Source organism: Chiloscyllium plagiosum, unplaced genomic scaffold (genome assembly GCF_037043375.1).
Source record: "Chiloscyllium plagiosum isolate Xiang-an unplaced genomic scaffold, Cpla_swu_hap1 HiC_scaffold_24, whole genome shotgun sequence".
Taxonomy (NCBI): Eukaryota; Metazoa; Chordata; class Chondrichthyes; order Orectolobiformes; family Hemiscylliidae; genus Chiloscyllium; species Chiloscyllium plagiosum.
In genome coordinates, this window is record NW_028270162.1 from 21,587,578 (window position 1) to 21,603,475 (window position 15,898).

A 15,898-nucleotide genomic window follows, 5' to 3' on the forward strand; every position below is an offset into this window, starting at 1 on the left:
TACACCCAAAGAAGGTAGCAAAGTGCTTTAGTGCCAATCGAAATGCTTTGAAGTGTGGTCACATGCAGTCAAACTCAGCAGCCAATTTGTGCAAAGCAAAATCTCAAAAAAAGTAATATGAAACCAGTTAATCTGATACAATGATTTAGCTTGTGAAATACATGTTGGCCAGGTTAAATGAAGGACTTTATTGCTGGAACAGCACAGCAGGTCAGGCAGCATCCAGGGAACAGGAGATTCGACGTTTTGGGCACAGGCCCTTCTTCAGGAATGACCTGAAGAAGGGCCTGTGCCCGAAACGTCGAATCTCCTGTTCCCTGGATGCTGCCTGACCTGCTGTGCTGTTCCAGCAATAAAGTTTCAACTTTGATCTCCAGCATCTGCAGACCTCACTTTCTCCTCCTAAATGAAGGACTCCCTACTCTTTTCCGCATACAGCCATAGAATCTCCTTCATACACCTGAGAATAGTTTAACAGCTTAGTGTAAAATGTTTCTATCACTACAATGCTCACCTTAATTCGGTGCCCCTGTGTTATAAATACTCATGACTTTTATACACAAAATACAATTACATGCCCCAATCTATGAATGACTAGCCTTGGTACACGTGACATGTTCTGACTGTTAAGTAAATATTTATATTTTGGCATTCAAAGCTAAATATATGCTCCCCAAAATAATTGCATTGCATTGAGGCTTAAATGCGTAATTAGCTCTCACTGAATGGCAAGTAGCCATCTGTAGCAAGTGTTGGTTGCTTGAGGAACTGTGGCTCAGAGATGATGAACTGGGGTCTGAACTTTGATCCTGCAACACATCAGGACGGGAGAGAATTACCAGGATGTTGTGTTTCAGGGAGCAGTCACAACCCTTAGATTCACTACCTCAAATTCAGTTAGTGGTCAGGGATAGGAGGGTGAGACTACAAGCAAGGCTGATACAGAGATCCAGAAGATAGTGCTGAAGGAACTTCAGCACTTGAGTTTGTCTAAGATGTTTGAGATTCTTGCTCCCTATGTGGATGAGAGCCGGGCCTGATGGGCGGATGAGAAAACTGACCATAGCACCACGGTACTGGAAGCCATTCAAGAGGGAAGAGAAAAGAGAAATGTAGCTGTGATAGGGGATAGTACAGTCAGGGGAATGAATACCATTCTCTGTTACCGGGATCGAGAGTCCCAAAGGCAGTGTTACCTGCCTGGTGCACAGGTTCAGGTTATCTATCTGGACTGCAGGGATACTAGGAGTGGGATGGGAATAATCTGGATGTCACGAATCATGTAGAAACCAAAGATTTGGTCAAAAAGAAAGAGGTTCTACTGAGAGAATATGATTAATTTAGGGATTAGTTAGGGATTAATTTACAAAACAGAAACAAAAAAGTAATAATTTCTGGATTACTACCTGAGTCATAAGCTACTTGGCACAGTGTCAACAAAATTAAAGAGGTAAACACAAGGGAGTTGATCCAATGGTATGGGTTTCATCTGAATCATGCTGGGACTACCGTGCTGACAAATTGCATAACTAGGGCTGTGGATAGACTTTAAGTAGGTGGATGGGGTCAGTTGGATGGAAATATATGGAAAAAGTTAAAGTGGAGGGCTCAGCAGAGGTTGTGAAAGTTTCCAGAGCAAGTAATAGGTCAGAGAGTATGGAAAATTTTAGGAATCTAACTTCAAACACAGAGGATAAGGGGATAACTATGAGAATGGGGACAGTCAGGGCGTAATGCTGGTCTTAGATGCATGCAGTCTACAAAACAAGATGAATGGAAATTGTGGTGCAGATTGAAATTAGTGGACGCAATGTTATGGTGTCACAGAGATCTGGCTGCAATGGGATCAGGGTTGGGAAATAAATGTCCAAGGATTTGCATCCTATCGAAAAGAAAGGCAGATGGGCTGGATTGCATTGTTAGTAAGAAATGAAATTAAATCGATAACAAGTGATGTAGAATTGGTGGGCATAGAATCTGTGTGAGTAGAGTTAAGGTATGCAAAGGGAAACTGTCTCTGATGAGCATCATGTACAGACCTCCTATCAGTAGTCAGAATGTGGGGGGAAAATAAAGTCGGACACAAAAAGGGTATGCAAGAAAGACAAGATTACAATAATCATGGGAAACTTCAATATGCAGGTGGACTGGGAAAATCAGGTTGGTTCTGAATTACAAAAAAAGGAATTTGTGGAATATATACCTGATAGTTATTTGGAGGAACTTGTGATAGAGTCCACTAAGGAACGGATAATTCTGGATTTGGTCATTTGTACTGAGGCTGGCTTGATGAGGGAGTATAGAATGAAGGAACCATTGGAGCAGTGTCCATAATGTGACAGAATTCACCCTGAGCAGGAGAAGCTGGGCTCAGATGCATTGCAGTTGAGTAAACTACAAAGACATGAGGGAGGAGGTGGAAAGAGTTGATTGGAAGGGGAGCCTGCCTAGCAGAGAAGACAGTAGAGCGGTAATGGTAAGCATTTCTGGAGGTAATGTGGGAGGCACAGCAGAAATTCATCCCAAGGAAGAAGAAGCATATTAACAGGAGAACAAGGCTGAGAGATGTTTGGAGGGGAATCACTGGAGTCAAGGATGGTTCCAGAGGACTGAAAAATGGCTCGTGTAATATCCCTTTTTAAGAAGAGAGGGAGGCAGAATGTAGGCTGCTTAGACTGAACTCAGTTGTTGGCAAGATTTTAGAGTCCATTGTTAATAATGAGTTTGCAGAATACTTGAAAGTGCATGGTAAGATAGTGCTGAGTCAGCATGCTTGATCTAGGGGAGGTCATGCCTTATAAATCTGTTAGAATTCTTTGACCAGGTAATGAGTTAGAGAAAGGTGAGCGCATGGATGTCATCTGTTTGGATTTCAGAAGGCCTTTGACAAGGTGCTGCCCTGGAAGCTGCAAAATAAGATAACATACTATGCTATTAGGAGCAAAGTACTGGCATAGATAGAGGATTGGCTGACTAGCACAAGACTAGCACTATTCAGTTAAGCTCATATTCATTCCTGTTCTTTTCCACTTCTTCGGGGTAATTACATGGTTATTATTTCATATTTTCTGCTCATTTCATAACTTTACTGAATATTTCACCTTTAACACAGATTGCATTATGTTGTATACCTCTCTTAGCACTGAGAATGCCAATGCATAGAATATATGCTAATTGGCAGATTTTCATGATCACGACCAAGAGTGACTTAGTTGCATCCCTACTATCTGAACTGTCTCCTTAGAGAAGATCACATTGGAGAAAAGGGTGACCCTTTGCAGAACACCTACATTCTGTCAGCAAAAATAACCCCAAGCTTCCACTTAACTGGCACTTCAACACATTGCCCTATTCTCAGGCTAACATTCCTGTCATAGTGTTCCAGCAAGCCTCAGCACAAGCTCTCAGGACAATGTCTCATTTTCTACTTGAGGACTGTACAGCCTCTAGGATTCAACATAGAGTTCAATAATTTTACAGCCTGATTCCGTCCTTCCAAATTTTGTACCCACTCCACACCTGTTATAGCATGGGTTGCGTTTAACACCTCTTTTCACATAATTTTAGGCCCATTATCACATCTTATGGAATATATTCACCCATTCTCTCATTTGTAGCTCTAACTACTTCTTATTCAACTTTGATTCTGTCCTGGCCTATTATCCCTTTCATATATCTCTGTCTTTCTCTTTCTCTGGGTGCTGCCTCTACCTATCCACTTGCCCCCTCATTCCCTGATCTGGTAACACAGGTTCAAATCCTACCAAAGAAGAAACTTGAATTCAACTTCCTCACCCTCTCCAACCTCACCCCTCCAAACGCGCAGCACTCTAATCCCTCCACACCAATCCCCTTTCCACCATCAAATCCGTTGACAAAGGTGGGGTAGTGGTAGTCTGAAGGACAGACCTTTATGTCACAGAGGCAGAAGACCAGCTCTCCGACACCACGTCTCACCTCCCCTTTGACCACAACCCTACCATGATCCATCAGGCCAAAATCACTCACGCTGTGTGTGACCTTGTTTCGTCCGATGATCTCCCCTCCACTGCCTCACCTCATAGCCCCCCAGCACTGCACTGCCCCCGGTTCTACCTGCTCCCCAAGATCCACAAGCTCAACTACTCCAGCTGACCCATTGTCTCCGCTTGCTCCCACCCCACCATACCTAATTCTTCCTATCTTCACTTCATCCTCTCCCCTTTAGTCCAGATACTTCCTACCCATGTCCGTGATACTAACCATGCCTTCCACCTCTTCAATAACCCTCAGTTTCCTGGCCCCCAGCACTTTATCTTAACAATGGAAATGCAGTCCTTATACATGTCCATACCATACAAGGATGGCCTTCAGGCTTCCAGCTTCTTCCTCTCCAAAAAACCTATGCAGTCCCTCTCCACCAATACCCTTTCCACCTCACTGAACTTTGCCTTCAACTCCCCATTTCCCCTAAATCCAGAGGGTGGCCATGGGCATTTGGATGGGCCTTAGCTATGCTCTTTGTCGGCTGTGTAGAACAGTCCCTCTTCAGTACCTACACAGGGACTGTGACCCAACTCTTCCGCCGTTACATCAATGACTGCATTGGTGCAGCATTCTGCACCCATGCTGAACTGCAGCAGTTCATCGACTTCACCCACAGCTTCCACACCGTCCTTAAATTCACTTGGTCCATCTCGGACACCGCCCTCCCCTTTCTTGTCCTTTTTGTTTCCATCTCCAATGACAGTCTACAGATGGATGTTTACCCACGGACTTCCATAACTACCTGGACTACACCTCCTCCAACCAAGTATCTGCAAGAACTCCATCCTGTTTTCCCAATTCCTCTGCCTCCATCACATCTGCTTAGACTAGCATTCCCAAATGTCCAACTATTTTGAACAACATGCTTTCCCCCCTCTGTCATCCAGACAGTTCTCCACTGCACCTCCTCCATTCCCCACTCAACTGCTCTAAACCTTCCCTGCTCCAAATGCAATAAAGACAGGGTCCCCCTTGTCCTCATCTAACATATCATCCTTAAACACTTAGGTGAATTGTTCATTACCACCAAAAACATCTTCCCCACCCACTCCTCTCTGCCTTCCACAAGGACTGTTCCCTTCACCAATCCTTGGTTGGCCCAACTCTCCCCACCAATCCCCCAAACCCCATGGTACCGTCCTTTACAACCGTAAAACATGCAAAACCTGCTGGCACGCCATCCCGTCACCTCCATCCAGAGTCCCATACAGTCCTTCCAGGTGAGACAGAGATTCACCTGCCTCTCCTCCAACATAGTTTAGTAGGTGCTCTCGATGTGGTCTTCTCTACATCGGTGAGACCAAATATAAACTCAGGGCACCTTTCACTGAGCATCTTAGCAGTGACCACAGGGGCCAACCTGACCTACCAGTCACCGCCCACTTTAATTCCCTCTCCCACTCCCTTTCTGACATGACCATCCTCGATCTCTCCATTGCCAGAGCGAATTAGACCACAAATTGGATGAACGTTATCTCCTCTTCCACCTGGGCAGCCTACAGCTCAGAGGACTCAACATTGAGTTCTCCAATTTCAAATAACCTCCCTTCCCATCCCCGACTACCGATCCAGCCCCCACCCTCCCTTCTATTCCTCTGACCGACCCTTTCTTCCAGCTACCAGCCGGATTCATTCTTTCCACCAACCAACCAGACTGGAAGATATAGAATGTAGAGGAAAAGATGGTCACGTCTTAAAAATTGTCCATATTACAAGAGGAGGAATTGTTGGATGTCTTGAAATGCATAAAAGTGGATAAATCCCCAGGACCTGATCAGGTGTACCCTAGAACTCTGTGGGCAGCTGAACAAAGAGACCTTGGAGTGCAGGTTCATACGTCCTTGAAAGTAGAGTCACAAGTAGATAGAATAGTGAAGAATCATGAAGATTTCCATAAATGATTTGGATGCGAGCATAAGAGGTACAGTTAGTACGTTTGCAGATGACACCAAAATTGGAGGTCTAGTGGACAGTGAAGAGGGTTACCTCAGATTACAACAGGATTTGGACCAGATGGGCCAATGGGTTGAGTAGTGCAGATGGAGTTTAATTCAGATAAATGCGAGGTGCTGCATTTTGGGAAAGCAAATCTTAGCAGGACTTATACACTTAATGGTAAGGTCGTAGGGAGTGTTGCTGAACAAAGAGACCTTGGAGCGCAGGTTTATAGCTCCTTGAAAGTGGAGTCGCAGGTAGATGGGATAGTGAAGAAGGCATTTGGTATGCTTTCCTTTATTGGTCAGAGTATTGAGTACAGGAGTTGGGAGGTCATATTGCAGCTGTACAGGACATTGGTTAGGCCACTGTTGGAATATTGCGTGCAATTCTGGTCTCCTTCCTATCGGAAAGATGTTGTGAAACTTGAAAGGGTTCAGAAAAAATTTACAAGCATGTTGCCAGTGCTGGATGATTTGAGCTATAGGGAGAGGCTGAACAAGCTGGGGCTGTTTTCCCTGGAGCGTCGGAGGCTGAGGGGTGGCCTTATAGAGGTTTACAAAAATATGAGGGGCATGGATAGGGTAAATAGGCAAAGTCTTTTCCCTGGCTTTGGGGAGTCCAGAACTAGAGGACATAGGTTTAGGGTGAGAGGGGAAAGATATAAAAGAGACCTATGGGGCAACTTTTTCACGCAGAGGGTGGTACATGTGTGGAATGAGTTGCCAGGGGAAGTGGTGGAGGCTGGTACAATTACAAAACTTAAGAGGCATTTGGATGGGTATATGAATAGGAAGGGTTTGGAGGGATATGGGCCGGGTGCTGGCAGGTGAGAGTAGATTGGGTTGGGATATCTGATCGGCTTGGACGAGTTGGACCAAAGGGTCTGTTTCCATGCTGTACATCTCTATGACTCTAAGGCGTTTCGTATGCTTTCCTTTATTAGTCAGAGTATTGAGTACAGGAGTTGGGATGTCATGTTGCGGCTGTACAGGGGTGTTGGTTAGGCCACTTTTGGAATATTGTGTGCAATTCTGGTCTTCCTATCAGAAGAATGTTGTGAAACTTGAAAGGGTTCAGAAAAGATTTACAAGGATGTTGCCAGAGTTGCAGGATTTGAGCTATAGGGAGAGGTTGAATTGGCTGGGACTGTTTTCCCTGGAGCATCGGAGGCTAAGGGGTGACTTTATAGAGGTTTATAAAATCATGAGGGGCATGGATAGGATAAATAGACAAAGTCTCTTCCCTGGGGTGGGGGAGTCCAGAACTAGTGGACATAGGTTTAGGGTGAGAGGGTAAAGATATAAAAGAGACCTAAGGGGCACCTTTTCACGCAGATGGTGGTACGTGAATGGAATGAGCTACCAATGGAAGTGGTGGAGGCTAGTACAATTGCAACATTTAAAAGGCATCTGGATGGGTATATGAATGGGCAGGATTTGGTGGGATATGGGCTGGGTGCTGGCAAATGGGACTAGATTAGATTGTGTTATCTGGTCAGCATGGATGAGTTGGACCGAAGGGTCTGTTTCTGAGCTGTACATCTCCATGACTCTATCTCTATGATTCTTCATCAGAACCGACGTTAAATGTGGTGGAGGCAGCATTTAAGCTATACTCAGGGCAGTGGTGGTTGGAGTGCTGATAGGGAAAAGGTGTTGGTAGTTCATATTAAGTGATCGGAATATGGGAATGGCAGAACAACGGTGTGTCAGACCTTCTTCCCCAGCAATCCAACTGCTCCCCCCCCCCCCCACTATGCTATTGCAAAAATGCTGCACCTCCACACTTCATGTCAGCTCTAATGAAGAGTCATTTAGACTCAAAATGTTAGCTTGCTCTCTCTCCGTGGATGCTGCCTGACCTGCTGTGATCTCCAGCATTTGTTATTTTCAGTACAGATTCCAGCATTTGCAGTAATTTGCTTCTGCAATTATTTATGGACTGGCACTGAGACAGAGTCTTTGCTCGTTTGGTTCAGAAGGGTTTAAACAAAAAGGCGAGGAATGGAAACCTATACATGGAGGCAGAAGAGAAGGAAATGGGGGAAGAAACCAAAAACAGAATGAGAAATAAAAAAGTGATGGGCAGACAATTCAAACAGAGCCACGGTATTGCGAACAGGACTAAGAATATTAAAAAGATGTATTTAAAGCTTTATGTCTTAATGCACAGAATATTCCTAACAAAGTGGGCAAATTATTCACTTAAATAGATATGAAAGGGTGTGATGTTGGGATTATGGAGACGTACCTGCAAGGTGATTGGGGGTGAGAAATTAATATCCAGGAGTATTCAGTTTTTAGAAGGACAACCCAAAAGGAGGAGGTGATGGCACAGCATTGTTGGTGAAAGAGAAAATTGACACAAGAGTGAAGAATATTAACTCCATTGAAGTGGAAACCATTTGGGCAGAGCTTAGAAACACCAAGGGACATAAAATGCAGTGGTTCAAGAAGGCAGCTCACCACCACTTTCTTGAGCAACTAGGAATGGGCAATAAATGCTGGCCATCTAGCAATGCCCACATCCTGGAATTCCTGGAAGGTGTATGGAATTGTTTTCTAGATCAATACATTGCGGAACCAACTACAAAACAAGCCACACTGAACAGCATATTCTGTAACGAGAAAGGAATAATTGGCATTCGGGTTGTATGATATCCCTTGGTGAAGAGTGACCTTAATAAGATTAGTTTCTTCATTAAAATGGACAGTGTCATGGTTAATTCTGAAACTAAGGTTTTGAATCTAAATGAAGAAAACTATGATGGTGTGAGCTGGCTAAAATAAATTGGGGAATTATGGTGGATAAGTAATGGCAAACGTTTAAAGAGCACATGAAGGAACTACAACAATTGTTCACTTTTATCAAAAGTGAAATGTGAAAAGTGGTCCAAGCATAGCTAAACAGGGAATTAGGGATAATATTGTATCCAAGCAAGTGGCATACAAATTGGCCAGAAAAACCAACAGACCTGAGGATTGGGAGCAGTTTAGATTTCAGCAAAAGAACATTAAGGATTTATTAAGAGGAGGAAAATAAAGTATGAAAGTAAGCTTGCAGGAACATACAAACTGATTGTAAAAGCATCTATAGATATTGTGCAGAGAAAAGGATTAGTAAAGGCAAATATAGGCCCCTTGCATTCAGATATAGGGGAAGACAAAGTGGGGAACAAAGAGATGGCTGACCAGTTAAATACATATTTTGGGTTCTGTCTTCACAAAAAAGGCCATAAATAATGTCCCAAAAACGATGGGGGATGCAGAGTCTAGCGAGAGGGAGGAGCTGAAGAAAATCACTATTAAAGGAGAATGGGGGAAATTGATGGGAGTTCAAAACCAATAAATCCACAGAGTCTGATAATCTACATTCTAGAGTACTTAAGTAAGGAGCCCTAGAAATAATGAATGCATTGGTGGTCATCTTTCAAGATTCTATGGACTCAGGAACAGTTCCAATGAATTGGTGGATAGCTAATGTAACTCTACCACTGAGAAAAGGGGGGAGAGAGAAAACGGAATTATTGATCAGTTAGCCTCATATCAGTAGTGGGGAAAACATTAGAGTCAAGAATAAAAGAGTTAATTGAAGAGCACTTGGAAAATAGTGTCAGGATTAGACACAGTCAACATGGAATCAGGTGAGGAAAATCTTACTTGATAAATCTACTAGAGTTGTTTGAGGATATAACTACTAGAGTTGATAAGGGGGAGCCAGTGGATGTTGTTTACTTGGACTTCCAGAAAGCTATTGATAAGGTCCAACTTAAGAGACAAATATATAAACTTGAAATGTATGGGATTTGGAGTAGTATACATGGATAGAGAATTGATTAGCAATTGGGAAACAAAGAGTAAGAAAAGCAGATCATTTTCCAAGTGGCAGACAATGTCCAGTGAGGTATTGCAGTTGCAGGAATCAATTCTTGGACCCCAGTTATTCACAATATTTATAAATGTTTTAACTGAACAAATTAAATACAGTATCACCATGTTTGTATGTAACACAAAGCTGGGTGGGAGGGTATATTCTGAGGAGGCTATAGAGATGCTTCAGTATGATTTGGAAAATTTGAATGAGTGGGCAAATGCATGGCAGATGAAGTATAATGAAGTGGATAAATATGAGGTTATCCATTTTTATAGCAAAAAGCGATCAGCACATTAGACTGCACAGTGGATCAGTTAGCACTGCTGCCTCACAGCAGCAGGGACCCAGGTTTGATTGCAACTTCAGTCTATGTGAAGTTTGCACACTCTCAGCATGGTTTTCCTCTGAGTGCTCCAGTTTCCTCCCACATTCTAAAAATGTGCAGCTTAGGTGAATTGGCCATGTTAAATTGCTCAAGGTGTCCAGGGATGTGCAGGGTAGGTAGATTACCTAGGGGAAGTGCAGGATTAGGGTAGGGGGATGGCTGGGTCGGATGCCCTTAGAAGATTGGTGTGGACTCGATAGGCTAAATAGCCTGTTTCAACTATAGGGATATTATAGATTTGAAAGGGTGAGATGTATTGACATCTGGGAGATCTTCCTGAGAGTCCTTATAGACCAGTCCCTGAAAGTAAGCATACAGTTACAGCAGGCAGTGATGGTCCTTTATAGCAAGAGAACTTGAGTACAGAAGCAGGGACATCTTGCTACAAATATACAGGACCTTGATGAGACTATACCTAAATTATTGTGTCCAGTTTTAGTCTCCTTATCTCTAGAAGGATATTCTGGCTATGGTGGGTGCGCAGTGAAAGCTTACGAGACTGGGGTGGTAAGTCAGACATGAAAACAGATTAGATTGTTTAGAACTATATTCACTGGAGTTTAGAGAAATGAGAGAAGATCTTATAGGTGCCTATAAAATCGTAACTGGATTAAGTAGGGTAAACACAGGATGGATTTTTTTGTTTTATTCATTTTAGATTAGATTAGATTTCCTACAGTATGGAAACAGGCCCTTTGACCCAACCAGTCCACACCTACCCTCTGAAGACTAACTCACCCAGACGCATTTCCCTCTGACTAATGCACCTAACACTATGGGCAATTTAGCATGGCCAATTCACCTGACCTGCACAGCTTTGGACTGTGGGAGGAAACCGGAGCACCCGAAGGAAACCCACGCAGACACAAGGAGAATGTGCAAACTCCACACAGACAGTTGCCCGAGGCTGGAATTGAACCTGGGACCCTGGCACTGTGCCGCCCCAATTTCTGCGACTTGAGCTTCGCTGGCTGGCCAGCATTGATGGCCCATCCCAATTTGCCCCTGAGAAGGTGGTAATGAGCTGATTTCTTGAATCACTGCAGTCCACATGCTGTGGGTTGATCCAAAATGCCAAAATTGATTTGGAAGGAGCTGTCTAATGATATTTGGTGAATTTCTGCAGTAAACACTTCTGCTACTGAGCTTTGGTGGTGAAGAGATTGAATGTTTGTAAACGTGGTGCCAATCAAGTGGGTTGCTTTGTCCTGGATGGTGTCAAGCTTCTTGAGTGTTGTTGGAGCTGCACCCATCCAGGTAAGTGAAGAGTATTCCATCACACTCCTGACTTGTGCCTTGTAGATGGTGGATAGACTTTGGGGTGTCAGGAGGTGAGTTACTCGCTTCAGTATCCCGAGGCTCTGGGATATTCCCAATGACTGAGAGTCCAGAACCAGGGCTTACAGGATTGAGATGAGGAGAAATGTCTTCACCCAGAGAGCAGTGAACCCGTTGAATTCTCTGCCACAGAAAGCAATTAAGGCCAAAACATTGCATGGTTTCATTAAGAATAACATTCTTTGAAGCATAGAAACAGACAATACAGAAGAGGCCCTTCAAAGTATTGAGACTGTCCTGCCAAGACTACAGCAAATCTATATTTGTCCCACTTTCCAGCATTAGATCTATAGCCTTGAATGTTATGACATTTCAAGTACTTATCTAAGTACTTTTTAAATTTTATGAAATTACCCTGATCAACTGCCCTCCAAGATCCCATAGCCCTCTGGGTGAAAAGAACTTTCCTCAGATCCCCTCTAAACCTTTTTTTCCAAAAAACACGTCCTTTGTTGCTGATCCTTCGGCTAAGGGGAATAGCTACTTTCTGTCCATGCCTCTCAGAATCTTATATACCTATATCACATCCCCCTCGACCTTCTCTACTCCAAAAAAAACCCCGTGTTTATCCAGCCTCTTTTCGTAGTTGAGATGCTACATAACAGGCAACATCTTGATAAATCTCCTCTGCATGCCCTGCAGTGAAATCACATCCTTCCTATAGAGCAGTGACAAGAACTGCCAGTTCTTAGGATTAAAGGGATCAAAGGGTGTAAGGAGAAAGTGGGAACATTTGGATGAACAGTGATTATATTGAATGGCTCAAAGGGCTTATGCTTGCTGCATTTTTAAAATGTTTCTATGTATGGGCTGTCCCGCCAGAAGAAAGTATTTTTTTCCAATTATCCTACTAAATCCTTCAATTATCTCCAACACACCTGTCACATCACTTCATAATCTTCTATATTTATTAGAAGACAGTACTGCAACTTTAATTCACTTTTGAACCTTGGTGACATTCTAATGTATCTACATACCTCATAAGTATCATTTCCCTTCACAGGATGTGTTGCCCAGAATTGAATGTAGTAGTTCAGATGGGGTCCAGCTGGACCTCAGTACAGCTGTAAGATAACATTCATTGGATGTAGGTTTGCTCGCTGAGCTAGAAAGTTCGTTTTTAGACGTTTCGTCACTATACTAGGTAACATCTTCAGTAAGCCTCCAGATGAAGTACTGGTGGTATAACCTGATTTCTGTTTATGTGTTTGGGTTTCCTTGGGTCAATGATGTCATTTCCTGTGGCGATGTCCACAGGAGATGACATAATCAATCCAAGAAAACCCAAACACATAAATAGAAAGCGGACTATACAACCAGTGCTTCATTCGGAGACTCACTGAAGATGTTACCTAGTATGGCGATGAAAATTCTGAAAACGAACCTTGCAGCTCAGCGAGCAAATTACATCCAGTTTGTAAACTGGAGTATCTAATTGAACTTTGAAATTGTCATCAACACAAACCATAAATAATTAGTGCCTTTTGGACCATACATCGGCTTTTATATATTTATAATAATATTTTAGGATGTCCTAACCCAATGCATAGTGCAAAGGTCCAACACTAAGATCATAGGAGGGGGATTTCTAGAACCTGCAAGTGAAAGGATTTTTGGCATAGTGGCACATTTCTAGCTATGAATTTTTCAGGTAGAGAGAGAATAAAGTCATGCAGAAATGCCATCACAGAAGCCTGCATTCCCTTCCTTCTAGCAAGTTATCATTGCACAGATGTACCTTGTCAGTTACTTTTGTAAATTATCTAATGGGGACAGCATGTGAAGCTAGATAGTTTCCAGGGCAGTTTTCACACCAATATTTTATACCTTGTGTTCCAAGAATAATATCAATTGGCACTATAATGTCATAATTTTGATGACTTTATGTTTCAGATAATGTCGACCTCAACAAAGGCTTCACGGTGCAAGATGATGATTTACAAATAAAAAGACAAAGATCTTTTGATTCAGGTCAAAATTTTATTTTCTACAATGATTTGTGCAATGCTTCAACCAGTCAGTCAGTCACTTGATATGCCTATCCATTCTCTTTGCACATTATTTTAAATGTCCAAAAATGTAATGGAAGTTTCCTAGTTTCCTTCACATTGTCTACTTAATGTAAGGTCTCCAAAGAGGGGAACCATATATTGTATCATGAAAATTTAAGTCAAAAGCTTTGAAGATGACCTCTAAATTTCAGATGTTTAATTTTTCAGGAAAGTGTAGGAGCTTAAATTGGGTCACTTTGTCTTGAATCCTTTTTAGATGTTACATAGTCAGCAAAATACATTACAATTAAGCGTGTGCATTTGCTAAATGGTACCCAGGATGCAGTCTTGGTAATTGGGTTGCATGCGCATACCTTGAAAAATATACAGAGTACAAAGATCATGGTGTGATTTAGTGTGCAACATTGATTTGAAAATTCTGATACCCATTTTACAATCCATTTGCATAGCTAAATGAGATGTCAATTGTGAAAGACATACCCCAACTCCCATTGCACTACTCATACTGTGTTCTTTCAAAGGATCATGAAGTTGTTACAAGTTAGTTTCAGGAACATAAATGCATAAAAACAGGAGTAGGCCATTTAGCCTTTTGAATTTGCTCTACAACTAAAGTTTTTTTTCTTTGTTCATGTGATGTGGGTGAAAGTGACATCCATCCCTAATTCCGCTTGTCAGCAGGTAGAAGTAAGCCACATTTCTGTGAGTCTGGAGTCACATATAGGCCAGACCAGATGAATATAGCAGAATTCCTTCCTGGAGGGAAAGTAGTGAATTAAGGCTGGTTTTTAACTCAACTCCACTTTCCTGACCCCATATCCTTTAATTTCCTGAGTATTGAACAATCTATCAATCAATGTCTTAAATGTAAGAAATACGAACCAGGATAACATATACCATGCTGCACATTCAATCAAATCACAGTTGATTTTCTGCCTCAACACACTTTCCTGCAATGTCCCCACACAGTCAGTTCTGTATAGTATAGTTCCATTCTCGTGCAATCTCGCACTAAACAAAAATCACGCAATAGCCATGCCATTTAAACTAATGGGGCTGGAATCACATTATAGCCAATACAGGTAAGGAAAGGTCACATTCTACAAATAACTGTCTAAATTCTTCAATTGCATTAAAGCCAATTTGTGTTGAATAAACATGCATTATAGCAGAACCGACTGAATTCCTTATTGCTCTAAAAGACCAAACTCCCATCCAGCTCAATCTTAAAAATGCTCAATGATTTTAAAACTCCTGCTTTTTTGATACTGTACCCACACAGCTAATGCAATGCTAAATTTGAAGAACTTCCAATGCCCATGCTGCTGCCCACAACAACCACCACCATCACCACACCCAAGCACAATTTAAAAGGGGTTGTGGAACTGTTTGAGGTTAGTTGTTTGAGCAACCCACTGAGGTTCCAAAGATTCTCAATTCTTTTAAATGAAGAATACTTTTTCTCTTCTTGGCCCTCAGTGATCAAGCTCTTATCTTGAGATTATGGTATCATTTCAAAATTCCATAACTGGAGCTCCAAACTTTAAGTGTCTACATATTAACTGCCTTCAGAATCTTGTGTGTTTCCATGAGATCACCTCTCAATTCTTCTAAACTTCACTTAGGCTCTTATTACAGGAACCAATTTTGTGAACTTTCGCTGTTCAGGTATAACCTTATAATGCAAATATTTCCTTCCTTAAATATGGAGACCAAAATTGTGCACAGTACTTCAAGTTTGGTCTCATAAACGCCCTACACAATTGTAACAAAACTTCCTTATTATTGCACTCCAGGCTCTTTGTAAGTACTTCAGACCTTTCACAATAAAGGCTGACATGACGTGTGCCTTCCTAATTGCTTGCCATACCTGTATAAACCAACTTCTGTATACCTTATATGTCCAAGTCTCTTTGAACACCAACAAATCTTTTTTTCTGTTCTTTGGATCTTAAATATTCTCACATTATATTCCATGTCATTTTTATTTTACTTTCTTAACTTGACTACATCTCTTTGAAGTCGCTTTGTACAGTCCTCATGGTTTACTTTCTCATCTAACTTTCATTATTATAAGCAAAATTAGATACATTGTTTGTTTCAATCAGTAACATGAATACAAATAACTGAGGCCCCAACATTTTGATTTTTGTGACACTATTATTTATGACTTGAAAATGCCTCAGTCATCCCAATTTTATGCTTTCTGTTTGTTACCAATTCAGAATCTATTCTATGATGTTGCCCTCAACTGCATGCACTTTTACCTCATGCCTTTATCTTTTGTGTAACATTTTATTGAATGTTTCCTTTTTAAAATCCAAAT

General features: G+C 41.9%; 1 protein-coding gene across 1 annotated transcript in view; it reads left to right on the forward strand.

Moving 5' to 3' along the window:
- The window catches only part of LOC122562603 (uncharacterized), a 269,073-nt gene that overhangs the window by 162,142 nt on the left and 91,033 nt on the right, over positions 1-15,898 (forward strand). Inside the window, exon 20 of the mRNA XM_087999793.1 lies at positions 13,454-13,531. Within this exon, the coding sequence (XP_087855919.1) occupies positions 13,454-13,531 (78 nt within the window). The remainder of the gene's footprint in view (positions 1-13,453; positions 13,532-15,898) is intronic.